Source organism: Tiliqua scincoides, chromosome 4 (genome assembly GCF_035046505.1).
Source record: "Tiliqua scincoides isolate rTilSci1 chromosome 4, rTilSci1.hap2, whole genome shotgun sequence".
NCBI classification, from domain to species: domain Eukaryota; kingdom Metazoa; phylum Chordata; class Lepidosauria; order Squamata; family Scincidae; genus Tiliqua; species Tiliqua scincoides.
The window spans coordinates 185,960,598-185,988,521 of record NC_089824.1 but is presented as its reverse complement, the minus strand read 5'-3'; the positions used below and the strand labels follow the sequence as shown (position 1 = coordinate 185,988,521).

Genomic DNA, 27,924 nt, shown 5'->3' with positions numbered 1-27,924 from the left:
AACATAAGAAAAAAATTGTAAACAATATGTTACTTGTTTTAAAATGCAGTTGTATATCGCTGTAAACACATACTTTTCTTTTTCAAGCTCTGTTTTCAGTGCTGCAAGTTGCTGTAAGCAATTTTGTTTATTTTCAAATGCACTCGATAACTTCATTTCCAGATCATGTATTTTTTCCTGTAGACAAAATATATGAACTTACATTAATTATATTGCTACCAACAACTTCAGGAGAGAATTAGGCCAGCATTTCTCAGACTGTGGATTGCAACCTTATGATCTGCCAGAATGCACTTTTCAGAGAATCCAGAGGTGGTTTCCGGGTCGCACTGGGACTGCAACCCAATCCACAAGCTTCAGAATCCCTTGTGAAGTGTCCGAGAGCAACTTCTGGTTTGCTTCCATGAAGAATTCTGGAGCCCTAAGAGACCAATGGAGTGGGTTGTAGGTCTGGCACAACTTGGAAGTAGCCTCCAGAGGCTCCTAAAAGTACTTTGTGGTGGAATATTGAGCACTGGGTCGCAATCCACTGGGGAGGAGGAGGTATGTTGCAGTGAGGAAAAGTATGGGAACATTCGCCAAATCATACAACATTCTAAAAAAAAACTATTATAAATAATTTTCTTCTGAGCTCTTGAACAATCATTATTTAAACACGTATGGCTCAACTCTAAGGGTTGCTAACACTGGCACAGCAGCTGCTGCGCCAGCACTAGCCATCACAAATGTGCCGTAAAGGACACTTGCAAAGATTCAGGAGTACGTAACACCAGTGGGAAGGCCTAGTACAGTGCCAAGTGGTGCAAGGGCAGGGGGAAGGCAGAACAGAAGTGGATTGGGCTCAAAGGGACAAGGTCTGTGGAGGAGGCCTCCGCCATATCCTAACCCCCTTTTAGGGCTTAAAATCATAGGGTGATTTTGCTGGTGCAGATCTGAGTAGCCCCACTGGGTACGCTGGAGCTCGGCAAGGGATAAGAGAACAAATATTATCTTACCCTGAGGAAACCTCCAGTCTACTCAACTCCAGTGCTGGATACAGCATGGGTTGTGCGGTCATGCTGTACCAGCACTGGATATGATTGGGCTGTTAAAAACTGGATACATTTTCTCCTTTGCAGTCAGTGCAGTAAGAATCACCTCTAACTATGTTATACTATGCCAGGGCTGGCCAAACCGCAGCTCGGGAGCTACATGCAGCTCTTTGACATATAACGGCAGTTTGCAGAAATATGTTGGCCGAGCTCCTTTTTGTATCACAATTAATACCCAAGGTAAATAAAATTTTTCAAGCTTTATAATTATTTATCAGGTATAAACTCAGAGTCTACTGGATTAAAACATTAAGTTTAATGTTCATGGTGAGCATATTTAAGAATTTATATGCTTCTAAAATATTGCAGATCTCAAACACATGAAGTGTATTGTATGTGGCTCTTATGTCAAGCAAATTTGGCTGCTCCTGTACTGTGCCTTGAACCTATTGGAATTCCTCCCATTGCATTGTGTCTGAGAATCTTGTCTGGTATTTTCCACTTGAGGTGCACCTAGGAGTGACACAGGAGATTCCTGATAATGATTTTGCACATTAAAATAAAACTAATAGCAGCTGATGGGGTTATATTAGGGCCTTAGTGTTCCTTGGATGGATGGACCCTTTCCTTCTATACTGTTTTCCCACTGGAACTGCAACACAGGAAGGGGATAACATTTTTCCTCAATTAAAACTCCCACTGAGACTGCCATTAGTCCTGTATAGGAACACTGGTATCCACCTGTTTCCCCTAGTGGGACTAATAGCTTTGGTGGGAATTTGAAATGGAAAAAAAGTTATTATCCCACACACACACACCTCCCACTACCATGGGTCTAATTTGGATTTACATACATACAGCTGCTATTAACTTTTTTAAAAAAAAGATTCAGTACACTTGTCTTCATGATATACATTTAGTGCAGATATTGCTGCAGACTCCTCTCTTCCCAAAGTGATGAGAGGTTTAGGGGTAGTGTTACTCAGGTTTTGTTTCCTTTGGATAAGGGAGAACTGTGGGCTTATAGAATTTGTTTTATTTGCAAATACATGCAGAACATAAATAGAGGCATACAGCATGCAAATTTCTGCCAGGCAGAAAATTCACTATTTCACACCAGGTCCCAGAGAGAGGCCTGATATTCCATAAAGGTAATTTTGGCGGTCAGTGATTTCTCCCCTTCCTTTCCGTCTGATTCTGTCTTTGTTGAAACTGCTTCTACCCCCCCCCCCCCAGCTACCTTACATTAGCCCCTCTCTTTCTCTGAGGAGTGTCCTCCAAACCCTAATGGCTAACACTAAAAGATATCTTCAGACATCTCCCAACCATCACCTTCCACTGAGGAAATATCAGCCAAATACAGAAGGAGCAACCTAGCCAGTAGCCAAAGATAACAATGAGGTGTGAGCTCCAGTTAGTCAGTTTCATCATGCCACTAACTTGAAAGGGACGATAGAAAGTGGCTGCAATCAGGAATTACTGTAGACATACCCATTTCCCCCTGCAGTAAGATTCCACACACATCTCCATTATATTTGTACAATTATCAAGCAATAGTGCCACAGTAGTGGTATGGAAGAGGCTGCTCCCACTGAACTACAGAAATAGTCATCTGTGCACACCCATCAGTATGAAGCAAACATTTAGGAGGGAAGACCACTTAGATGTAGCATCAATTTGCAATTGTTATTCATCATAGGCAAGAAGCCCAATGGCAAATTGCATAACTGGTTTAGAATATGAAAATGTTTCAGACTATTCTCCTTGTAAGATTGTAATAATGACGCACAAATATGAAAATATATTTTAAAATGTTATTCACCTCTCTGATCTGAAGAGTATCCTTCAGTTCTTTTTCTCTTTCTTGCAATTTCTCAATGGTTCCCTCAAGAATTTGTTTTCTGTCTAAAAGTTCTTGGGCATGCACCTATTTAAAAATAATACTGGTATTTGTAGTGCCCAAAATGTACAAAATTAAAATTTAGACATAATGGAATACATTCATGAGGATTAAACTTGCAAAAATTCAAAAACCAAATAATTCTATTTTGTAAATAAAAAGACTGCAATCAAACCTGAGCTGGTGCAAGGAAAACAGCACAGCACTAGCAAGTCTTAAACTTTAGTCTCTTGTAAACCAGCACTACCTGCACATGATTGAGTGCTAGGGTCCATCTACTGGTGTGTAGTTGCAAGTGACACTGTGCCCATGATTGAACTGTGCCTTCAGTTTGAGTACTTGTTTGCAACCTTCAGTCTCGGAAGACTAGGGTATCGCACTCTGAATGGTGGTTCTGGAACAGCATCTAGTGTGGCTGAAAAGGCCGATTCGGGAGTAACAATCCCTTCCACTCTGGGAGCAAGTGCAATCTGTCCCTGGTCTGTCTCCCTGGCTATGGGCCTTCCTTCTTTGCCTCAGTCTGTTGGCCAAGTGTCTCTTCAAACTGGGAGAGGCCATGCTGCACAGCCTGCCTCCAAGCAGAACACTCAGAGGCCAATGTTTCCCATCTGTTGAGGTCCATTCCTAAGGCCTTCAGATCCCTCTTGCAGATATCCTTGTATCGCAGCTGTGGTCTACCTGTAGGGCGCTTTCCCTGCACGAGTTCTCCATAGAGGAGATCCTTTGGGATCCAGCCATTGTCCATTCTCACGACATGACCAAGTCATGCAGTAATAGCAGCCAATGCTTTTGCACCAACAATAATCCTAGCCCTCATACAGCTTGCTTGTCTATTTATTTTTATATCCATCATCAATTAATTCAATGAAATGTTATTCTGGTTTGTGGAGGAAGCGTTGCTTTATTTCCAGCTCTGAGTCAACATACTCTAGCAATATAAAATAAATAATTTCATCAAATTAGCTGACATTTCTGAACCCAACTTAAGTGTGAACTCCAATGTCTAGTCCAACAGATAAGCTTTACAACATTTCTGAAAGATGTTAAGGCTTGGAGATAATAGTCTGAAAAGGGAGGGATTCTGATAACTGGGAAGCAATCACCAACAATTACTTTTGACACATCCTCAAAAGTGGAATCTTTAGAAAGGATACTCAGTGATTCTCATATACCATAACAGGGGACATGGAAGGAAGATATATTGGCCTTATACCACTTACAGTGCAATCCTAAGCTGCACTTGGGCCGGCACAAGTCCCTTCTGCCAGCCCAGGAGGGTTGCAAATGTGCCGTAAAGCACATTTGCACCTCATCGCGAGCAAGCTGCGCCAACACACAGAGGTGCATTGGCACACAGGCTGAATCCAGCCTCCATGGTGGCTTGTGCAGTGAGCCTTGCATTGGCCCAGATGGACCAATGCAAGACTCTGGGATGGGTGAGGACGAGGCGGGGTGGAGGCGTTACTGGGTGGGTGGAGGGTGGGCAGTGGGTGGCCCCAGGGGCAGGCAGGTAACCCCTGTTCCCGGGGAGTTTGGGGCAGCTTGAAGTTGCTCCACTCTCCTCAAACTTGCGCCACCTCTGGAGGTGGCACAGGTCCAAGGAGACCTATAGGGGCCAGGGCGCCTTACCCAAGGGTAAGGGGAAAAATTTCTCTTTGCCTCTGGCTGAGCCAATTCTGGCCCCTATCCTGCACAGGATACAGCGCAAGCCTCTTGGCTTGCCTGTTCCAGTGCAGGGTAGGATTGCGCCCTTGGGGGTTTAGAAATGTCATCAGTTACTGGGGGAAAAAAAGAGCCATTTGCAGACACTGAAATGTAATATACTTTCAGCAACTCATTCCTGTTAAGAGGCAGTCCATATATTCTTTTGAGATTTCTGTACAGTTTGCAAGGACTTGAATGACAGTCATTTGAGGTGAAAGAGACATGAGTGACTGTCACCAGGCCAAAGGACAGATGAGTTACATTATACTTATCTGGGAATAGCAGGGCTTACTTCTGGGCAAACATGCAATAGGACTAGACTGTAGAAAGCTGTCTCCAGATGCTGCTCAATCAACTGCTAAACAGTCTTCTAAAAGAGCAGAGAGGATGCCAGCTGGCTGAAGAACCTATTCAATTTTTGAACTCAGATTCAGTTTTTTTGAGCAGAGGCCAAACTATTAGAGATTAAGATTGTCCTTGAGTGGATCATTATCTTCCTTGAATTAGCCATTAACAGCCTTGGATAGCAACAGGCCCAGTTTTTTTCAACTAGATTTCATTAGCCAGGAGTACAGCTTCCAGATATCTGCTTTCACACTGGTAAGCATATTCTCCAGGCCAGGGTTCTCAAACTGGTGGGTCACAAAACACCAGCCTGGGGAGCTCTGTCTCTGGCCCCTTAAGGGACAGGGGATGGTAGTGATGCGATCCCCAGGACCAAAGCGTAAGGCACTGCCCTAGCATCAGGGGCAATGATGTCACAATGTTCTACCCTGAGGAGGGAGTGTTTGCTGTGGTGGCTTCACCTCCTTGTTCCTTCTCCTGGGGAGGTTCCCTTTAGAAGGAGAAGGGGTGGGGGGCTTGAGGCTGCCAGCACCTCATTAATAACTAGGGTGGAGCTTGAGGGATAGTCATGTGACCCCTTTGGCATAGTGCCAGGGGCAAGTGCCCCTCAGGCTCCACCCTAGTCACACTTCTGCCCCAGGATCGCGCCACCACTGGGAACAAATGGGCTTTTTTAAACTCAGCTCCGCCACCACTGGCCTCCAGTTCAGGGAACTGAACCTCTGAATGTCAAAAATAGTTATCACAACTCACCCCTGGCTTGTGATTGTGAAATCAGAAATGGGTTGCAAAATTTTTAGACATTCTGAGATGCAATATTTTTAGACATTCTGACAGCCCAATCCTGAGCTGCCCGAGGCGCCCAGCCTTGGCGGCCCCGAGAATGGCTGCCGCCGGATCCTGCACACCCGGGCTACCGCAGGAGGCGCCTCAGGAGAAGGGGACTTTCGTCCCCTTTCCCAGAGTAAGGTAAGCAGCCCCGCAATGAGGCTAATCACTTCACCACCGACCAAAAGGTTGGCGGTAAAGTAAAGGTGCTCGTGTAGTGCACCGAGCCCTCCACGAGCGCCTTGGATCCTGCGAAGTGGAGCTCCGCAGACTGGCCTCCCTCCCTCCCCCCAGCACACCTCCAACCCACACCCCTCCCTGCATCACCACTGATTGGTATAAACACTATACTACATTCAGTCACTAGAAGAGGTGAATAGTGGAATCTAATGAAATAAAATTATAATTATTCAACAGCAAGACGGTAGGAAATTGGATTTTGGTGCTTTTCTTCCTTGTTACAAAGCATTTAAAGGTGAACCCTGGTATCAGTGGTAAGTCAAATCAGTGGAAACCACATCAACAGATACCGAGGTCCAGTCTGTACATCTTAAATGTACTCAAAATTGCTTTGGAGCAATTAAATTGCTTTGAAGCAACATCTTAAATGGTTCTTCAAAAGAAAACTGAATCATCTCACCTGAATAGCCAAATCATCCAAGTTTCTGGTTTCCTTTTCCTTTACTAATACAATTTTTTCTGATCGTTCATTCTCTAACTGATGCTCTAACTCTTTTTGAATTTTGACTGCATTTTCCTAAATTATCAGAAAAATATTTGAAAATCATCTTATAATACATATTCTATTTAAAATCAGGTATATAAAACAAAAAATTATCATATTATCAAGACTTACAGCCCAATCCTATGCACATCTACTCAGAAGCAAGTCCCATTAGAGTCAATGGGACTTACTCTCAGGAAAGTGTAGATAGGATTGGGCTGAGAGGCAACAGTGAATTGAGAGACTGAGCAGAGATTATATAGCTGTAGGAGCAATACAGACTCCAAAACAGAGTTAATACAGGGTTAATAGTCACTTAAGTATGCTTAAGTATGATTATTTATTAATTAAAAGATTTATATCCTATACTTTCCCTTCCCATTAGGTAGATACTCAAGGAAGCTTACAACGAAGAAAAAAATACAACACCAAATAAGAACTAAAATCAAAGTAAAATGCTATTGCTATTAGTTGGTTTTTAAAGTATCTGTTATTGTATTGTATTTTTAAAACATGTTTTTAGTTATTTTAAATTATGTTTTTGTTACGTTGAAGACTGCTTTGAATCATGGAAAAGGGGAGAGGAATCGAAATAAAATACAATAGCAGTAGCAGAAGGAAAAGCAACAGTGAGGTTTCCTGAACAAAAGCAGTAACTCAGCAATTTATCATAAGGGAAAGGCTGAACAAAATAGAGAGAGAGAGAGAAAAAAACTATAGCCAGCACCAAAACAGAAACAAGAATGGTATTGACCTTACCAACTGGGGAAGGGAGTTCCATAATTTTGGTGCCACCACAGTGAAGGCCCTTTTCCAAAATCACCAAGACAATATGTCTGCATTGGGAGTTAATCCTAACCACAGTTTATACTTATGACTGAAAACTAGTTTGTCACTAACTGCGGTTAGCGTTAAGCAGTGGCGTCACTAGAGGAGTGCAGGGAGTGCGGACTGCAACAGGTGATGCACATGGGGAGGTCACAGAATGCACAGAACTAGTGACCAAAATCACTAAAATTGCAGTTTGTAGGAATAATACCATCATGTTATATACCATTCAATGCGTAATTTACAGCAGAATGGAATGAAAAAACTGGAATGAATTATCTGTGTTCTATCAAAAGGTACAGCCAGAACACAAGCATGGGTGAGGCGATGGTACATCACCACGCTCACCACCCATGTTGTTGTCCTACCCAATGCATGGGAGGAGGTCCATCATGGGGATGATGCGCTGGCCTCCTGCACCGGGGATGACACAAACCCTAGTAACGCCACTGGCAGTAAGGGAAGAAGAGGGGAGGAGATGAACATTTGCAGTCCTTTATTTACAAGTGTCATTTTTAAATTACTGTTTTTTGAAATTGTTACTGATATTGAAATAAGCAATAGACAGCATTTTTCAGCGTTCTGTTATAAGGTGTTCATTTTCACAAAGCATTTTGTATTACTGAACTTTAAGTTTACAATATTTACAATTGTTTATTGTTTATAATTGTCCTGTTCTGTTTATTTGTGACATTTAAAGGAAGTTCTAATAATTACTGTAATTAAATATTATTTTTAATGGTTCTGTAAGCCGCTTTGGGTGCCCTTAGGGGAGAAAAGCAGGATACAAGATGAGTAAATAAATAAAAACTGTGCACTGACAGCTTGGCACTCCAGCAAAACTCAGGGGTCAAAATGGGGAAGAAAGTGGAGAGTGGCATGGGAGAGCTGATGTACTCCATAACCTAATCCCCTTCAGATGATGTACTAGAAAGGTTTAACAACTTCTATTAGCAAGACAGCATAAACAAGACGTGCCTTACCAAAGTGGCTGTCATTTCCGCAAGTTGTTTTTCGTTTTCATTTTTCAGTTTAGTCATCAATTCTGCAGCAAATAAAATAATACAAAAGAATATAACATAAATTAAGAAATGAACAGTACAATCCTATGCCTATTGACTCAGAAGTAAGTTCCATTAAGTTCAGTGGATCCCCATTTGGGATCTGGCCCCAAACCAAATGTGCATTCCATAGGAAAATACATCTGTAAATCAAATCCATGGGTTTTGATTCATGTGGGATTTTTGACTACAGGAACACGTTCATCATACCTCAAGGTTTTCTTTCTGGCACAAACCATACTAGTCCCCCTTCCTGTGCTGCCAATTATCATTTGGAAGACTTTCTAGGTCTCCAGAAATTCCAGCAGCTTTTGTTTGTTGAAAAGGGGTTGGAATTTCCCTCTAAGGTTTTGCCTTTCTCAGGGCAAGAAACTTCTTGGTTTGGGTATTTAATTCCCCACACCAACTTTCATAAGAGACTTTTTTCCTACACCTTTTTCCCAACACTGCAGCCTTTGTTTAAAGGCACAGGTAATACTTTCTCCAGGTGCAGCACACACTGCTGCCTGGTTTGCAGAGCCATTCTTTTACTTTCACCATGGTCCCCATTAGCTTCCAATTTCACCCCTTCAACAGAACCTAGAAACCTCCATGATCTTGGTTGCTGTCATGCTGGGATGCCCATCCACTCTCCCTATAGCACTTCTACTCCCACTATCTTCGTTCCTAGATCTTCCCCTTCCCTTTGCAAAGAGTTCATCTCCAGGCAGCCCCAACAAATAAAATCTCTGAAAATTCCTGATTCAACAAATACTCATCACCTAGATGAGTGATGTTTTCTCCAGTTACGGGTGTGTTGTTAGTTGGAAGATCCCTGCTTCTTACCTCCCTCTCACTGCATTCCCTTGGCTGCTCAAATCATGTGCTTTCCCTGTCAACGGTATCTCTTACCATTGTGGCATCAGGGCACACCTCCAGGGATGCTACTCCACACCTGGAGGTGCTGCACCCCATGCCTGTTGCTTCCCTCCTGGAGGTGTTCTGAGGGTGTGGCCTCCCCGACACTCAGAAGGCCTTTCAGTGGCTGAAAATCATCAAGTCCAGTTTTTGGCTGAAAAAACATTGAGTTTTTGGTAGAGGTTCAGTGTGTGACTTCCCTGTCCCTCAGAAGGACTTAATGCCTTCTGGAGACCAAAAATCATCACTTCCGGTTTTTGGCTAGAAAAAGGAAGTGACATTTTTGGCCTCCAGAAGGCTTTAGAACACTTTCTGAAGGTCAGGGAGGCCACACCCTGGGGGGAAGGCAGTAAGCACAGGGGGCAGTGAACCCCTACCCATCTGCCACCCAGGACCACGTGGTTCCCTGGACCCCCTGCCAGATATGCCACTGTACCCTGCACTCACAACTGCCAAACCAACTCCCAGCCAGACCACACTCTCAATACAGAGCATGTGAGGAGGCTGCCAAAGGAATCAGGGATACGCTCTGTGACTATTTAACACTCCAGGGCTGAAGTTGCTGGTGGTTCAAAGGACAAAAAAGGTGTTCTGAACAAATATGGTTGTACTTTGATAATAACTCAATTAACAGTCAAGAAACAGTAGCACTAAACAGTTTCTCAAACAGTCGGGAACAATGTGGTTATTGAGCCGCAACACCAGCAACAGTTATTTACACATCTGTACAAGAAAAATACCTACAGCCCAATCCTATGCATGTCTACTTCGTCTACTCTGAAGTAACTCCCATTATAGGCAATGGGGCTTACTCCCAGGTAAGTGTGGTTAGTATTGCAGCCTCAGAGCCCAATCCTGAGGTCCGCGGCATGGCTCTGCGCCGCAGACCTTAGTCTTAAACGTGCCATAAGGCATGTTTGTGGGACTTACTGCAGAACAGGAGGCGGGGCATTGCCGGGGGCGTGGCTGGGGGCATGGGGAGGCATTCCAGGGAGGGGAGAGGTGTGGCCGGGGGCATGGGGGAGGTGTGTTGGGGGGCAGGGGAGAGACAAGCTCTGCAGGAACCAAGGCGCTCATGCAGGACATGAGGTGTGTAGGCACTCGTCCTACATGAGTGACTTTAGCGGCGACCGCTAAAGTGAGTAGCCCCATTGCAGGGCTGCTTCCCTTACTTGGGGGAAGGAAACAAACATCCCCTTCTCCTGAGGAGCCTCCCGCGGAAGCGCAGGAGGCACAGGATCTGGCTGCAGCCCTCCGTGGAGCCGCTGGGTCTGGGAGCTCCAGGCAGCACAGGATTAGGCTGCCTGACTGCAAACCTAACCACACTTTCTTGAGAGTAAGCCCCATTGAACAAAATAGGACTTACTTTTGAGTAGACCCAGTTAGGATTGTGCCTTTAAGTACATATATACATACAGAAAGGGAGTTGAATGGTTCTCAGTAGCATGACTTGGGCATGACTTAATTGTAAATTATAATTGGTTCTTCAAAGGCAGCTTCTCCATTTCTTTCTCCATAACATACCTAGTTCAGTAGTTTTCTTTTGGAGTTTCAAAATCAATATATCAGACTCATCTCTGAGTTCTCTCTGTCTGTTAAAATAAATGTTAAGTGTGTAATTTAGTTACAAATATAAAAGATGCTAAACTCAGTAAGTCAAATATCTATGAACTTAGGAGGGAAAAAGATGTCCAGTTTTTAAGATACATATTGACTACTTGGAAGCGCCTCCCTAAATGGTAGAAAACTGTGTGGAAATATGGGCATGGAAGATAAGCTATAGCTGAGTGGGTGAATGAGTGCCAACTTTTTTTTTTTTAATCTGAATGTCTTTTATCCATCTTCAGCTGGTTTTGCCTCCTCACTGTTTGCTTTCAGCCAATGAATTAACAGCAATAAATATGTCACTAAAGGTATTTTATACTTACCTACTCTGCCACTGCCTAGTGCCCAAAGGGCCTATTGCAGGGCTTTTCAGACTGGGGCATTGCGACGCCCCGGCCTGTGGGTCCTGGCCTCTGCTCCCTTAAGGGGCGGGGGCAGCAAGGAGGCAGAGAGGACGCAGGTGTGCTGAGGTGTGTGGGCATGGGGTGCAGCACCTCCAGGTGGGGGATAGCACCCCTGGAGGTGTGCCCTGGGTGCCACAATGGTGAGAAATGCCATTAAAACTTCAGGTTTTGCAGAAGTGGAGCGTGATCGCTCCAATTTCACTTTTGAAGCTGTAGGGAGCCCTGCAGGTCCCCCGCCAAGGACTTACAGCAGTTTTCAAACTCCCAGAGAGTTTGAAAACCGCTGGCCTATTGGATCTGCACCAGCTCTTTGACTGAGTAAATCTGAGTGGGTCCCAGGGGGGATATTGAGCCTGGGTCAGAGGCATTGGATATTGTCACCACTGATATATGCCCTTGGCCTGCCATTAACATGACCCTAGCCAAACCCAAACCCTACCCCAATCCTCCCCTGGAAGACTCCCTGCCAACCTAGCTGCTCTAGTGAGGGCTTGGTGCACATCTGGAGCTGCCAGCTGTTTGTGCTGGCAGCTGTGCCCTGAGTGCCAGCACAGAAGGTGCTGTGCCAGCAGTCTCGGCTTTTGTGCAAAATGAATGGTCTATACATGCTTCCCATACAGTTGCAGAGCCCTCTTAGAAAGATGCAACTGTGCCTATCATTTTTTTGGTAGTAGAAGTGATGAGACTGAATTTATTTCCTCCACAATAGCTGATTGAGAAAGTGACATTTTTCTTTTTTCTTTAGCAACCCCTAATCCCCATATCCTACTATAATTAAGTCTAAGGGCCTAATCCTATTCAACTTTCCAGCACCAATGAAACCGCACGGCAACATTGAAGGACCAAGCATTCCCTTCCCTTGATGAGGCCTCCGTGACACCCCCCCCCCCATTGCAAGGGAGTGCACACTCCATTGGCACAGCTGCACCAATACTAGAATGTTGGATAGGATTGGGCCCTCAGTAAAGCTGAATAATAATATATTTTTCCCAGGATTCCCCCATCCCCATTTTCCTCTGCTATTTCCCTTGTGTCAATTTGTAAATTGTAAACCCCTTAGGGCAGGTTCCTGTCCTCTCATTCTTTGTAAAGCATCTTTGTAAAGCAAAGATGGCATAGATAATATTGAAAATGATGATTGACATTTTCTAGGACGGCTTCACATGCACAAGGTTGGATTAGGGCTAGTGCCTGTGAGTGAACATGTGATTGGACCACAGATACCTAGTGTTCCAGTCAATTTTCCAAACTCACTCATTTCTTTTAGTGGTGATCTTTAGAGATAAAACCATTTTTACCTCTTTTCTTCTTTTTCCAGCAACATCTTCAAATTCAAAATGGTAGTTTGGGATTCTTCAATAGCTGATGCATGCAAAACTCTAGTCTCTTTAAGTTCTTCTGCTATCATTTCTTTTTGTTCAGTGACTTGAATTAATGTTTTTACTGAAGTTTGCAATTCAGTTTCTAAACTCTTACAAGCACTCTAAGCAGAATAAAGAGTAATATTAAAATTATTTAACGTGTATGACATGACAAGCTATTGTAGTTGATTCATTTTAAACTACTGTTAACAATTTGCACGTTAAGTCTTTATTTTATTTGTATTTCATTTTATTACAAAAATACTGCAAGATAATACCTCTGCCTTTTGCAAAGAACTTTTCATCTCTTCCATTTCTATGAACAAGTTTTGTTGTTCCATTTGTGCTTTTTTTAGCATCTCTCCTTGCTGTTCTAAATTAGAAGTGTTAAAGATAAAGTGTATCTTTATTTCTTCAGATATTTCTTAAAGGTATTTGCATAAAATATGCTCTACATGTACATAGAAATGTATATTATACTTCTCATTAAACAAATGTTACTAAATATCTTGGCAAATCAAGTCCTCTAACTAGAAACCATGAGCAAGGATATCCTCACAGAACTAATCCTAAAACATGGACTGCATAAAACCTCAGTCATCATGGCCAGTTGGGGGTGGGGCAGGGGTGAGGGAAGATTCCCCAGGCCTGGCTTCTACATTCTATTGCTGTTAAGATATAGATGTACACACACCATCCACTTTCCAACTAGGGCCAAAGATTTTCTGAGAGGACATCAAACACCTATAGTTTATTCACATTTATGTACTATTACATTTAATAATGTCATTGAGAATGATCAAAAATTCTTACTTTTTATTTCTTCTAACTCAGTAATTAGCTCTCTTGATTCATAAAACTGAATGTTTATTTCTTTCATTTTATTATCTTTGTCATTATTTTGCGCTATCAACACTGACACCTAATAAAATGAAGAGCAGTTGAAGTATATAAATAACAATGTCTTAGGAAATGATACACATGCCATTTCACAGCCCAATCATAACCTATGCTGGTACAACTTTTGTTCTGCTGTTCCCCTGCTCCGCCCACTCCCTACCTCCGTTATGCCATCCTGCTGCCCTCCCGCCATCCCTGCACCGCTCAGAGGAGCACTCACCTCCACTGACGGCCTCTCTGTTGGATTCAGCACCTGTGGGACAGTGCAGGCCTTCCCACTGGTGCTGCTTGCTCTAGAGCAGTCACAAGCATGAGACTGTCAGTTTCAGAAGCTTTACTTCTTGACTGAAGATGTAGGAAAAATTCATTCAATAACAAATCTTCCCACAAAATAATGTTGCTCTCTAGACCAGTGGTTCTCAAACTTTGAGGGAGCTTTACTCCCTCAGTGGGAGGGAGGGGCTTTGTGGGGAAGGGGCTAGGGCAGCGACATGATCCCCAGGATCATATGTGTATGGGGGACAAGGGGGAGTGCTTTTGACATACGTTAGGTAGGCAGGGCTGCAGCAGGCTGCAGAGGTACGGGGAGCCCAGTGCAGCCTTCCACAGAACTCCCCGAGGCTTGGAACGTTCAGAAACAACAGGAGCAAAGCACCTCCTGCAAAACGGAAGTGCTTTTGCACCCGCTTTTTCTGAACGTTCCAAGCCTCTAGGAGCGGTGTGGAGGGATGCGCTGGGCTCCCCGCACTTCCTGCAGCCTGCTGCAGCCCTGCCTACATAACGTGAGTGAAAAGCACCCCCCCATACGAATGCAGTCTTGGGAATCGCTTCCCTGCCTCTCCCCTTCCCTTACCCCTTAAAGGGACAGGACAACCTTTACATGAACTGGTGGGTCACGACCCAGCAGTTAGAGAACCACTGATCTAGAGGTAATGTATCTTTCTGGTTCAAAACAACAGATTAGCCAACCATTTTGATGAGTTCATGTTTTGAAATTATTTACTGCCACTTTATCACATCGGTTTCCAAACATATCAATATTTTATCTAGTTGCTCTTCTCCTATGACAGGGATGTCCAAAGTTTTTGGCAGAAGGGCCACATCATCTCTCTGACACTGCTTTGGGGGCCGGGGAAAGAAAGAATTAATTTACATTTAAAATTTCAACAAATTTACATAAGTTTACATAAATGAATATATTAAAGATGAACTTATATGAATGAATGAAGGTCTTGCAATAGCTCAAGGCCTATAAAAGGCCTTGCACAAAGCAAGGCTGGCCTTTCCTTTGCTGCCACTACTGCATCACAGACATGAAACAGCAAGCAGTGGAGGAAGCCCTCATCCCACAGCTCATGCAAAGAGGTCAATCAGTTGCCCTCACGCTGAGAGCAGTTGTGTTGGGCATGTGTGGGCTCCAACAAATCTCTGGAGGGCCAGAGGCTCATTGGAGACTGGGGGCTCCCTGAGGGCCTCATTGAGAAGCCTTGAGGGCCGCATGTGGCCCCAGGGCCGGGGTTTGGGCACCCCTGTCCTATGATATGTCTCATGACTACCCTCAAAGTTTCAGATTTCTGTTAATGTCTTCAACTTGCACATATAGCTACTTCTACTGCAGCAAACCATTTCTACGACTTAATCGTTCTTAACAGAAGTGCATCAGTGGTATACCTGGTACCACTGGTATCCAAGGTGGACTGCTGCCACTGTCCTGTACTTGGCTGCTTGAAGCCATGGTAGATCTGGCCTCTGCCTTGAGATCCCTTGGGGGAGACCAGGTGTACCTGGAATTCAAAGCAGCAGATAGATCTGACCTCTGCCTTGAAATCCCCTGGGGAAGCCAGGTCTACCCAGCATTCAAATGCCAGATAGACCAGATTTCCACTTCAAGATTCCTCCCAGAGGAGGCCAGGTCTACCCAGCATTTGAAGGGACTGGCACCTCTTGTGTCAAGCACCTGGGGCAGATTGCCCCCCCCACAGCACCACCCTTTGTATGCTACTTAAACTGCATTGTTTCTGTTAATAAAATATGTTAATATGTTCTGTTAATAAAATATGTTTAGAAGATTGATTCATAGATTGTATACCTTTTATAAATGTTTACAAATAATTCAATTTGATAAATATCAGCAGAAATAAAACAAACCTCCTTGTCCATGATATTCATCTCTCTTTTGTAATCTTTTTCAAGCTGTGCTGTGTTTTCTGCTTCTTCTTTTACTTCCATGATAAAAACAGTCATTTTTAGCAATTAGCAATTAGATTAGTAATTACAAATTTAAAAAATGGAATTTCCTTACCTGTGAATTCCTGTTCCTGATAGAGGAAGGGGTATTCCTTACATAAAAAGGAATATTTTATCCCTATACTAAACACATTCACTGTAGATAGTGTTTCCTCATTTTATGTTCATCAGTGACACACAGGTAAATAAATGGTATGCTTTCATTGAGAAGTAGTGTACATAAGATTATGTAAGTTTACGTAAAATTGTTATATAAAAACCCTTGAGAAGAACTACTGAAACTCAGACTGGATGTGCAGAGAACAAGCAGATTGAGGGAAGGCCAGTAACAAATTTATTAAAGGAGCTACAGCCCAATCCTGAGCTGCTCAGCACCCAGAGGAGCAGCAGTACCAAAATGGCTATCGCTGCATCCTATTGGCACCACTCTCCCTACCCCAGAACACCTACCCCCACCCCAACAAACCTTACCACCACCCAGAGCTCTTCCCTTGCTCTAGGCAGCATCTGTATGGTGCTGAACTCAGTGCTGACTGGTGCTGGGCCAGTGCCAGCAGTCCTTACATGCAGGGTGCTGTAAATGTGCTTTGCGGTATGTTTATGACATCCAGCGCTGGCAGTATGCTCATACTACCAACTCAGAAGAGCTCAGGATTGGGCTTGCGCAGTGCAATCCTATCTTGCGCTGGAACAGGCAGGCCAGGAGGCCTGCACTGTATCCAGCGCAAGATAGGGAACCAAAGTGGCTCAGCTAGAAGGGGAAACTCTTCCCCTTACTCCAGGGTAAGCCACCACAGCCCCAATGGGTCTCTTTGGACTTGGCCACCTCCAGAGGTGGCATAAGTCCAAGGAGAGCAGAGCGATCTGAAGCCGCTCCATGCTGCTCAGGAACAGGGGCTAGCGTCTGGCATAAGAGCTGAGTCCCAGCCCACCTCCCACTCCCCCCCGCCCTGCCCCCACCCTGGAACACCTCCCTCCTGCCTCCTCCCCACCCACCCCAGAGCCTTGTGTTGGCCATGCTCAGCCAACACAAGGCTCCATCTCCAAGTCAGCATGTAGGCTAGATTCAGCCTCCGTGGGCCAGCACATGTCCGTGCACCAGCCCAGCCAACTCTAGAGGAGACGCAAATGTGCTTTACAACACATTTGTGACCCTCCTGGGCCGGCGCCAGCGACTCTGGATTGCATCCTTAATGTCACAGACAGAGCAAGGGATGCAGCAAAGCAAAGAATAGAAGAAACAGTGTTCAGGAATAGTTCAGAGTTCAGGAACACAAATATAGGAGAAAACAGTCAAGAATATAAACATAGACGAAGTCGTATTTTTGCATTTCTTTCAGCTATTTGAGATGGCTTACAAACATAGCAGTTCTAGAGAATCAAGTAAGGAAACAGGAAATAAATCATCATTCACATCATTTGTTCAACTCTTGTTGAACATCCTTAGATAGGTTTTTTCTACTATATAACTGCACGCACGCACGCACGCACGCACACACACACACACACACACACATTAAATAAGATTCTCACATTTATAATACATTTCTAATCTGGAGTTCTCTGCTTGTGCACGAAGTTCCTCAAAGGCCTGTATCATTCTCTAAAAAATACAAATTTAAAAATCAATTACAATATTTCTAAAATGCCAATGAATATATGCTTTTCTATTTGTGGACTAGTTCATGTCTTCTAAAAATGAAATGATAAAATTAAGTCCCTTTTTAAAGAGCAACATGACCAGTTACTTAAACTGGGGAGACTTAAACTGAACTGAAAAATGAACTAGGGAGGCACATATGTCATCCTAAGCACTTTGGAGGAGATGGAGAAAAATGAAATAGGGTCATCCTTGGATTGCTTTAGAAGCTAACAATGCCCCTTGTAGACTTAGGTCTCCAGATCTAGATTTAACAACATCTATTTCACCCTTCAGATAATTAAATGTAGACTTGGATGTCATTACCTTATTGATAATACCTGATTCTAAAGCAGGGGTGTCCAAACATTTTGATAGGAGGGCCACATTATGTCTCTGACACTGTTCGGGGGCCGGGAAAAAAGATTAATTTACATTTCAAATTTGAATAAATTTACATAAATGTATTTATTAGAGATGGAATTTATATGAATGAATGAAGGTCTTGCAGTAGCTCAAGGACTATAAAAGGCCATGCCCAAAGCAAGGTCAGCCTTCGCTGCCACTCCTGCATCACAGACATGAACCAGCAAGTAGTGGAGGAAGCCCTCATCCCACAGCTCAGGTGAGAGGTCAAACAGTCATTCTCATGCTGAGCAGTTGCGTCAGGCCAGCATGGGGTCCAGCAAGTCCAGAGACTTGCCAGAGGAGGGTCAGAGGATCATTGAAGACTGGGGGCTCCCTGAGGGCCTGATTGGGGGCCCCCGAGGGCTGCAAGTGGCTCCCGGGCCGGGGTTTGGGCACCCCTGTTCTAAAGCTATGGGCAATCTCTCTCAGCAGTTTCATATGGGTATTAAACAACAGTGGTGATAAGACTGTAGAATCATACAGTCTGGCAGTCTGGGAGCCAAATCCAGACCTTTGAGGGATGTCATCTAAACCAGCCATCTCCAGTGCCAACTACTGTTCAGACTCTGTTTTTTACTGCATTATTTTATTATTATTATTATTATTTTCACACAGTCAGGTGAGTGTTATTGACTAGCCTGTTTTATCCAGACATCGGATCCTTCCAAAGTACCTGGGTTGCCTGGTTTTGTCCTATTTGATATTATAATTACCATCACAAAATATAAGCTGTTCCCAGTAAAGCTGAATTTTGTAGTTGATTAATGGTAATTTCTGTGGCCCCTATGCTGTTCTGGTGCTCTTCAAGGTGTTCTGGAATAGCATCAAGGGCACCAATCACCACTGGGTTCATGTTGGTCTTCTTCTGCCACAGCCTTTCAATTTCTATTTGTAAATCTTAGTATTGTTTTATTTTAGTTCACCTGATATTGCTATATCAATGATTTTGACTTGTTTTTTCTTCTCAACTACAGTTATTTCTGGTGTATTGTGCAATAGATGTTTGTCTGTAGTAGAAAATACCATAATATTTTGGCATTTTTCAAGAACTTTTTCAAATTTTGTGCTCCCACCAGTTTTTGGCGGCAGGTAGCCTGTATTTCTTTTCTAGCTGCAGGTGCAGCAAGGAGACAACAGAGTATGAAAGCACTGATTAGCAAGATTTGGACCTGCAGGAAGCAGCTTGCAGCAGAAGTCAGCCAGGCGTGTTTCACATGCTGCAGCTGACTTCGACTTGAAAAGACTCACTGCGCCTGGGAAGGCTTGACCTTCATCATGCCTATAGCAGCGCAGCGCCAAGCTCAGAGGAGGCACTGCACTCCTCTGTCTCTTTAGGCGCCCCCTCAACAATTCTGGGACAAACAAGAGTAATCTAAAAAAGACTGCAAACAACCATGTGACAACAGAGCAGGTCTGAGAGACTGCGAGTGGTGTTCTTGATTGCCAGAGCTCTTTCCAATCGCCTTGTGTTTTAAAAGAAAGCAGTGAATGGCCACGTGACAACAGAGCAGATCTGGAAAGCTGCAAGGGGTGTTTGGCTGCCAGAGCTTTTTCCAAGTGTCTTAATCTTTGCTGCACACAAGCAAAAGAAAGAAAGGAGAGCAGTGTGGAGACTGGGTTCTTGCATACTTATCTGTGAGGCTGCAATTTGTGATTGATTGGCAAAATTTTGGTTGAGGTGCTTTTGAAATTTAATTGAGTGCACAGGCATAACCAAGAAAAGGAAAGCAGAGAGCAGACCAGTTTGTAAGGTCTATGAAGCTACAAGTGGTACTTTGCCAGCATTCTTGGTTTTCTGAGGCTTGTTTTTTCTCTATACATGAAATTTAAAATATGTCATCTGGTGAGGAATTTCCTGGGGAAGGACATCTAATATGGAGAAAGGTAGCTTAACTCCTGGCTAAGAAATGGTATTAGAGCTTAGATTGGTACAAGGGCAAAGGGTTGATTCTTCTTCTGAGTTAAATCAAGAAAGGAGGAGACAATCATCTAAAAGGCAGTCTGAAAAGAGATGAATTATTAGTCCCTCTCCTGAGAAGGGAACAGGCTCTTTTTCTTCATCTTCTTCTTTTAGTGGGTTCTCAGAATGTAATGAATCATCTACTGACAAAGAACAAGAGGGGAAAATTTAAAAACCTAAAACTTAAAAGTTAAAAAGACAAATCAAGATAATATCTCTGAGTTGCATAAGGAAAAAAGGCTAGAAAAACAATTCACTTTATCTTCTTCAGAGGAATTTTCCAGTAAGGAGGGAGAGTTATCTGAAGAGGTGGAAGGGTTGCGTTGACTGAGCTCAGTCAACACAAGAGTCTGGGGAGGGCGGGGAGAAGGCAGGAGGGAGGTGTTCCAGGGCTGGGAGAGGGTGGTCCTGGGGGTGGGCGGGCTAGAATTCGGCTCTTATGCTGAATCGCAACTCTGTTCTCCAAGCAGTGCAGAGCAGCTGCAAGTTGCTTCGCTCTCCTCGGACTTATGCCACCTCCAGAGGTGGCGCAGGTTTGAGGAGACCCATTGGGACTGTGGTGGCTTACCTGGGGGTAAGGGAAAGAGTTTCTCCTTGCCTCCGGCTGAGCCACTTCAGGCCCCAACCTAGCGCTGGATACAGCACAGGCCTCCTGGCCTGCCTGTTCCAGTACAAGATATGACTGCGCTGTAGGAGAGATATTAGCAGAGGTGTCAAACTCATTTCATACAGTGGGCCGAACAGCATTCATGATACCTACTGAGGGCCAGAAGTGGTCTCATTAAGCAGGAAGTGGAGTCATTAAGTAGATGATAATCAGAAGTAAGTACTTTTTCTCACTTTGGACACAATAGCTACGAATGACAGAAGATAAAATATGCAAATCTTGATCATATTTTCAAGATATGGGAGAGCCCAATTATTACTCAGGCTGCACTTTCAGTAGTGATACCTTAGCATAGCTCAGCAGCTGAGAGCAGTTGCTGGTGGTGCTCAGAGAACCTGAGGGCCAGATAAAGAGCTTCCGCTACTGCATCTGATCCCCAGGCCTTATTTTTGACACCCCTGGTCTACAGTAATGATACATAATGCTATTGCAAGACACCATATTTGACTGAGAACCTGGCAGGGAGATTCAGGTAGATTCAGGCAAGGTTGGTGGTGGTTCCTTCTGTAGAGGGCAAGTTGTTCAGTGAGGCCTTGGACTGTTCTGGTTGAGAACAGCGAGAGAAAAGTACTCCCGACTAGATAGAAGAAATATTTTAAAGAAAGAAATCAGAGTTCATTTTGTGGTTACAAACAAGGATTTAAGCCTAATGAACAGCAAAAGTTTAGGCCAAAACGGACAAAGTTTAAAAGTACCTAAAAAGGAAGGTCTTTTGGGTCAACTTCCAGTGGTAGTTAAGAGAAATCAAGCAAACTCAAATCAGGCTGACACCAGGTCTCTAGTCAAGAATTGGGGCCTGCCTGCTTTAATTTGCACATATTTGGTCATTCATGACCATGGATGAGTGGGTGAAGGAAACCAGTGTTGGGAAAATCCAGCGGGGCTTGACTCAAGTCAAGTTGAAAAAGAATCCTAACGGGGACACTTTAACCAAGTCTCCCTTTAGTGACTCTGATGGACACGAGTCAAGTCCCCCACCCCAGTTTAAAAAGCCTGCTGTGGAAAAAACAGGGCTATTGCTGGGATATGCATATGTGTCGGAGTTCTCTTTACTTATACCCATTGTGTCCCCACCCATCTGTAAACAGGGCGGGAGGGGTGGGAGGGACTGTAAGAGAGGCAAGTGGGAGGAGGGTTACACGAAGCAGCTCATCCAATCCTTTGCAGTCCTACTGAGAAGTAGTCCTACTGTAGTCAGTCATTCAATGAGGGTTCTCCCTTCCAAGTAACAATAGATCTCCATTGTAATGGATCTCCATTACAGTAGTTAGCCTTGCAGTGAGAAGCGTAATCACTACGAACCTCCCCCTTTCCCCTCTTCCTTTCTCCTCCTCCCTGGGCTTCTGCAGCCAATTATAAGGCAATTGCCCTTGGCTGCTCCTCCTGCCCTCCCTCAGTCAAAGACAATAAGAGAAAACCCATCCTTTGTCCAATGATAATCAGTTTCTTCCTTCCCATCAGAGACAGCAAAAAGCCCGCTCCTGCCTCCCCCCACTTGACTGGGAAAGGAAGCATTAACCCTTCCTCGCCTTGTGACTGGAACTCCCTGCTGCTTGCCCGATAGGAATGCTGGCCCCACAAGGTTTTTCACACTGCGAAAACAGTAAGCAAGCACACTCAGACACAGGCAGACTTGTCAGCATGTGTGGGGATGAATGCCAAGTCGGGAGGGCCCTGAGTCTTTTTCAGAGTCTTCCACACGTGCAACTCATGAGTTGCCAAGTCAGCAAAAATCATGCATTTTCGCAATTTGAACTGATTTGTTCCCAATCCTGCGTTGAACAGATAGATAAATACACTTTCAAGATGGAAACAACTAAGTCAATATTGGCAGCTCTGCAGATCTTACTAATATCTCTCTATAGATCTTACCAATGTTTATTTGCATATTCCAATCAGAGACTGTCACAGACAGCATCTCCACTTGGATACTCAGAGAACCATTATCAATACAGAGCACTTCCTTTTGATCTGGTGATGGCACCATGAATTTTTACAAAGGTACTGGTGGCATTGGTGTGTCACTTAAGAAGGGAAGGGGTGTGCATTCATCCCTACCTGGATGATTTATAATTAAGAGGCCCATCAAGGAGCCAATTGATTTTGGACACAGAGAAGACCATTCAGTGTCTGGAATACGATAGTTTTGTGGTATATCAAAAGAAACACTCTGTTACCATCACAAGTAACAGACCACTTGGGAGTGCATATAGACTCTTGTGTTCAGGGTATATCTAATGAAGTGGTTCTTAAAGTGTGCCCGATGGGCAAAAAGGCGGGGTATAATTTAATAAAATAATAAAAAATAATAAATTAAACTGGTGGGTCATAACCCACCCATCTGGGAAGCACTGACCAATGCCCCTTTAAGGGGCGGGGAGGAGGGAAGGCAGCAACGTGATCCCCAGGATCATACTGCTGCGGGGGGGGGGGGCATTTACACTTACCTGCAGCTGGTGCTGCAGTACTGGGGAGTTCAGAGATGTGAACAGCCATCTGAAGAAACTGTAAAAAAGGGGGAAAAGGGCATTTCCAGTTTCATCATGAAAACTGCAAGTGTCCTTTTTCCCATTTTTCTCCAGTCATGGGGAGCCCTGCAGAGGGCTTCCCACACGCCCCTGGACACCCCAGAACTGCAGCATAGGCTGCAGGTAAGTGTAAAAAAACCCCTCCTCCCTGCAGCAGTGTGATCCTGGGGATCGCATTGCTGCCCTCCCCCCTCCCCCACAACAATTTACAGTGCTCCCAACTCCCTTGTAGAGGTTTGGGAAGCATTGCTCTAATGGAAGAAAGAATACAAAAGATGTTAGAAAGTCTTTGAAGTCTGATGCAGTCAGAGAAAATAGGTCTGATGCAATTGGTCAGAATCTTTGGAACACTAGTTTCTTTAAGCAGAGGAGAAGCTATTTAATGTCTGTCACCAACTGTGCCGGCATGAGGGCCTTCCTCAGTTTAATAGATTGCCTTTCCTTTACCAGGGAAGAGGGAACTTGGAGAGCACCAAAAAATTTTTATACTGTCCCAGAGAACTCCAGGGTACTTTCTCACTTTGAGCTGGACTGCTAGCTAGGTCAGAAGCATTGTATTACTAACACATACTGTTCTAATGCCACTGTAAGTAAATATAAGACAATAGCCCACATAGAAAAATTGATAAGAGGTAGTTTATAAAACGTGCTACTCATCAGATTTTCTTACCTTTGGACCAGGATACAGATAATATTCTTGGTAAAAGATCCTTACAAACAGCAGTTTCTGAGAACTGCCTCATTGACTTCAATGGACTTTCTCCCAGGTAAGTGTGTACTGGATTGCAGTCTGACTGCACCACCACCACCCCAGAGAGCTGCTTGGCTTCACAGCCAGTTGGTGGGTTGGCCAATACCAGGGATACAAAGCACAGCTTTGTGAGCTACATGCTTGCCCATTTGTTTTAAAATGTTTCAAGATCTCAGCAACTAAGCAAAGATGTTCAATTACATTATTCTGAAATCTGTTTTCTTTATTACCTCAATGTTATTGTTAAGCTCCACATACATTTGTCTGGTTTCTTCTCGTTCTTTTTCATCTAAAATAGGATTAGCAGTATGAAAGATTAACTATTTCTTTTAATGCATAAGAACTTCAGAGATAAAATGTCAATAATAACGAGAAAAACAAATGACATGTTATTCTTGAATATAATTACTCAATCTTTTGTCAGTCTTCAAAAATAGGAAAACAACAAGTTTTGAGTCACTTTAAAGACTAACGGGTTTATTTCAGCATATGCTTTCATGAACTACAGTCAACTTCATCAGATGTAACCACAGGCTTATATACAAGCCAAAATATGAAATACCATATATTCTGGTTTCTTCATACACTCTAATCACAACAAGCCACTATTTTCTGGTGTGGACAGCAAAATAAATTCTTTTTTTTCTAAATCAGAAACAGAGGTTTAAAACTTCCTCCTTTCCTGTGCAAAAAGGAGGGGTGAGTGCTGAGACTCAAGTTCATGAACATCACATAGACTATGTTTAAGCCAAGTTTTGTGTGACATCTGAACCAAGCCAATGAATACAAAGGGATTATTCTCCTTTCTACCTTGAAGGAAGCCTGTGGTGGAACAGGCAAGCCAAGAGGCTTCCACTGTACCCAGCGCAGGACAGGGGCCCAAAGTGGGTCAGCCACAGTTAAGGGGAAACTTTTCCCCTTATCTCTGGGTAAGGCACCCTGGCCCCTATGGGTCTCCTTGGACTTGCACCACCTCCTGAGGTGGCACAAGTTCGAGGAGAGCGGAGCTGCTTGAAGCCACTCCAAACTCCCCAGGAATGCGGGTGGGGATCCAGCATAACTGCTGGATTCCAGCCCCACCTCCCACTCCCCACCTGCCCACCCCTGGGGCCGCCCACCACCTGCCCTCCCTCCACCCCAGAACACCTCCCTCCCACCTCCTCCCCGCCCACCCCAGAGTCTTGTGTCGGCCAAGCTTGGCCTTATGGCATTTGTGACCCTCCTGGGCCAGTGCAAGGGATCCTGGCCCAAGTATTTTTCTGGATTGCGCCCTTAGGGCACAATCCTAAGCAGGTCTACTCAGAAGTAAGTCCTATTGTGTTCAATTGGACTTACTCCCAGGAAAGTGAGAATAGGATTGCAGCCTTTGTTTTATAAACAAATTGAATTGTTGCCTAGAAGGTTATGGGGAACTGATACAAACCCCAGAAAACTAGAGCAACATATTCTCAATGATACGGTTATCAACTTTTTTACTGGCCCAGTTCTTGCTTTTAAAAGCAGCCCAACAAATAAAAATTAAGCACTTTATATAGATACCAAGGAAAGCTTTACTTGCTAAACTTGTTCCAGATTCTTACAGCATATGAATAGAGCTAATACAAAAGCTGGAACCTAGAAGAAGCTGTTAAGCTGCCCTCTGAGGCAAGCTGCTCTATTTCTCATCAGTTGCAGCCCCTGGAATCTAAAATTAAAAAATCAACAATACCAGCACAATTCAGAGAATATAACACTAGTCTCACCCAAGTATGTAAATAGTTAAAATTATTCTCTGGTTCATGGAGTTTGACAAAAGTATACATGAGTAACTAGATAATAGAAAATAACATGGCATAGAGCTGATAGGGAACACAAATAAACTGAAAAACGGTTCTTTTCAATAATAACTGTGTGCAATAAAAAAAATTGCCTATAGACAAAAATATATGGTAACATGTTAGCGATCAGGAATGGAGGCCAGTGCATTTGTTAATCTATAACTAGGAGACTACTTGATGATTCTTAACTCCACAGGGGTCTTCAGGACGCTGTACATTTACCTGACAGTTGGGGGCCATGTTATATAGCAGGGGTGGCTAAACTTGCTTAACATAAGAGCACTAGAGTAGCTGGGGGGGCGGCACACTAAGTTATGCAGGGATCCTCCCTGCAGTGTGCAAGCAGCTCCTCCCCTTCCCCTTGGGAGCCACTGGCCTCCGTTTCCCCTCCCCCCCACCCACATGGCTCCAAAGGGGAGGGGAGGAGCCTCTTGTACCCTGTGGTAAGGCTAAACGGAGGCGAATGGCTCCCAAAGGGAGGGGGAGGAGCTGCTTGCATGCTGCAGGGAGGCTCCCTGCAAAACTTAGTGCGCCGTCCCCCCTCTAGCTATGCCAGTGCATAAGAGAAACATATGATACATTTCAGGTGTTTGAGAGCTGCAATATTTAAGAAGGATTTAAACTCTTAAATATATTTACTCACCATGAACACTAAATTATTGTTTTAATCATGTGAAGTCTCCGTTTATCCCCAGTAAACAATTATAAAGCTTGAAAAAACTTCTTATTCACCTTTTATATTAATTAAGATGCAAAAAAAAAGCTCAGCCAACCTATTTCTGCATATTATATACCAAAATGAGGCACATTATATGTCAAAGAGCCCCATGCGACATGCACGCCAGTTTGGACACCCTGGTGCACACTAAGGGTCAGGTGACTGCATTCCAGGGATGTGCCGGAGTCACAGCGCAGAGACTCAAGCTGGGTACCGAGTCTCCACCCCTCTTGACTAGTCTTCAACGAGTCATAGCTGTCACAACTCATCTTGAGCTGTTTTTTGAGTCATCTTGACTTGGTTCCAAACCTTTTTGAAAAACGAGTCAAGCCCCAGAAGCGTCGGGGGGAAAATACAAGTAAGCAAGCACACACAAAAGTGAGTCTTGACTCGAGTCTATTCAAGTCTTTTCATTTTAGGGTAATACCCCGAGTCCCAAGTCAGTGCCCAAGTTTTTGGCATGTGTGACCTGAGTCTGTACAAGTCATGAAAAATGCATGTTTTCGTGACTCGAATCTGATAGCCCAATCCTGAGCTGTCTGGGCTGCGGCGCCAAAAATGGCTGCCGCCACAACCTGCATCACCAAGTCAGCCACCAGCGACACTTCGAGAGAAGGGGCTTTCATCCCCTTCCCCCAGGTAAGCGCAGTAGCCCCACAACGGGGCTACTCGATTCACTGCCAACCCAAAGGTGGGCAGTGAATCAGGAGCCTCTGTATAAGGTGGTGAACCCTACATGGAGGCTTTGGATCCTGTGGAGCAAAGCTCTACCGGTCCTGCCTCCCTCCGTCCCCATTCCCTCCCCCCAGAACACCTCCTCCTTGCCTCCCCCCAGATCCCCACTTACCTCTCCACTGCACGGCAGTCCACGTGACTGCCAAGTGGTGGAGGTCAGGTGCTCACCCGGTGGTAGCCCGGCGCCGGTCAGCGCTGGGCTACCACTGGTGCTCATCCATTGGTAGGGCATGCAAACATGCCTTATGGCACATTTGCAACAGTATGCACTGGCAGTGAGCTGGCATGCTAAGCCCAGGATTGGGTTCTGAGTCATCCAAATCTTGGCCCATCCCTTCTGCTTTCCCCCTTAGTGTGGTCTGTGAGAAAGATAAAGGCAATGTGAGCTGCAGATTTTGGAAAAGGCAGAGTGAGGGTTAGAATTTGATCTGGCAAAGATGGCACTGGAAGCCAAGATGAAGAACTGGTAACTAGTAGCTGCATACATGCTTAGAAGACACATGTAGCTGATCTTGTTTGCAGGCGCATGTGCTGCCTAAGTCCACCCAAATGTTTAAACCTGTATAAAGCAAATATTACAAAGATACTTTAACCTCCAGTGCTCTCTCCATCATGGCCACTGCTAGCCCATACAGCGGCTTTGTGCAAATTGGAAAAAGGCTCCTTTGGACATGTTAGAAAAAGGTAGCCCTATCTCCCCACCAGAAGTGATGTTCTGCCTGCATTCCTCCTTCTGATGTGAATGGATGTAGCACCCATCTGCATTACACAACCTGAACAACTGTATGCAGTGGCCCTGCTGTCCATCAAAGGAAGTCCAAACTTGGGCTGTGCTGCAGGTCTTGAAACTTTTCACCACTCAGAGA

General features: G+C 44.3%; 1 protein-coding gene across 1 annotated transcript in view; it reads right to left on the bottom strand.

Moving 5' to 3' along the window:
* The window catches only part of SYCP1 (synaptonemal complex protein 1), a 70,358-nt gene that overhangs the window by 30,888 nt on the left and 11,546 nt on the right, over positions 1-27,924 (bottom strand). The window contains exons 7-17 of the mRNA XM_066624674.1: positions 24,019-24,077; positions 17,369-17,438; positions 15,737-15,810; positions 13,502-13,610; positions 12,967-13,061; positions 12,626-12,810; positions 10,843-10,910; positions 8,344-8,405; positions 6,449-6,565; positions 2,854-2,958; positions 74-177 (exon numbers count right to left, since the gene is read on the bottom strand). Of these exons, the coding sequence (XP_066480771.1) occupies positions 74-177; positions 2,854-2,958; positions 6,449-6,565; positions 8,344-8,405; positions 10,843-10,910; positions 12,626-12,810; positions 12,967-13,061; positions 13,502-13,610; positions 15,737-15,810; positions 17,369-17,438; positions 24,019-24,077 (1,048 nt within the window). The remainder of the gene's footprint in view (positions 1-73; positions 178-2,853; positions 2,959-6,448; positions 6,566-8,343; positions 8,406-10,842; positions 10,911-12,625; positions 12,811-12,966; positions 13,062-13,501; positions 13,611-15,736; positions 15,811-17,368; positions 17,439-24,018; positions 24,078-27,924) is intronic.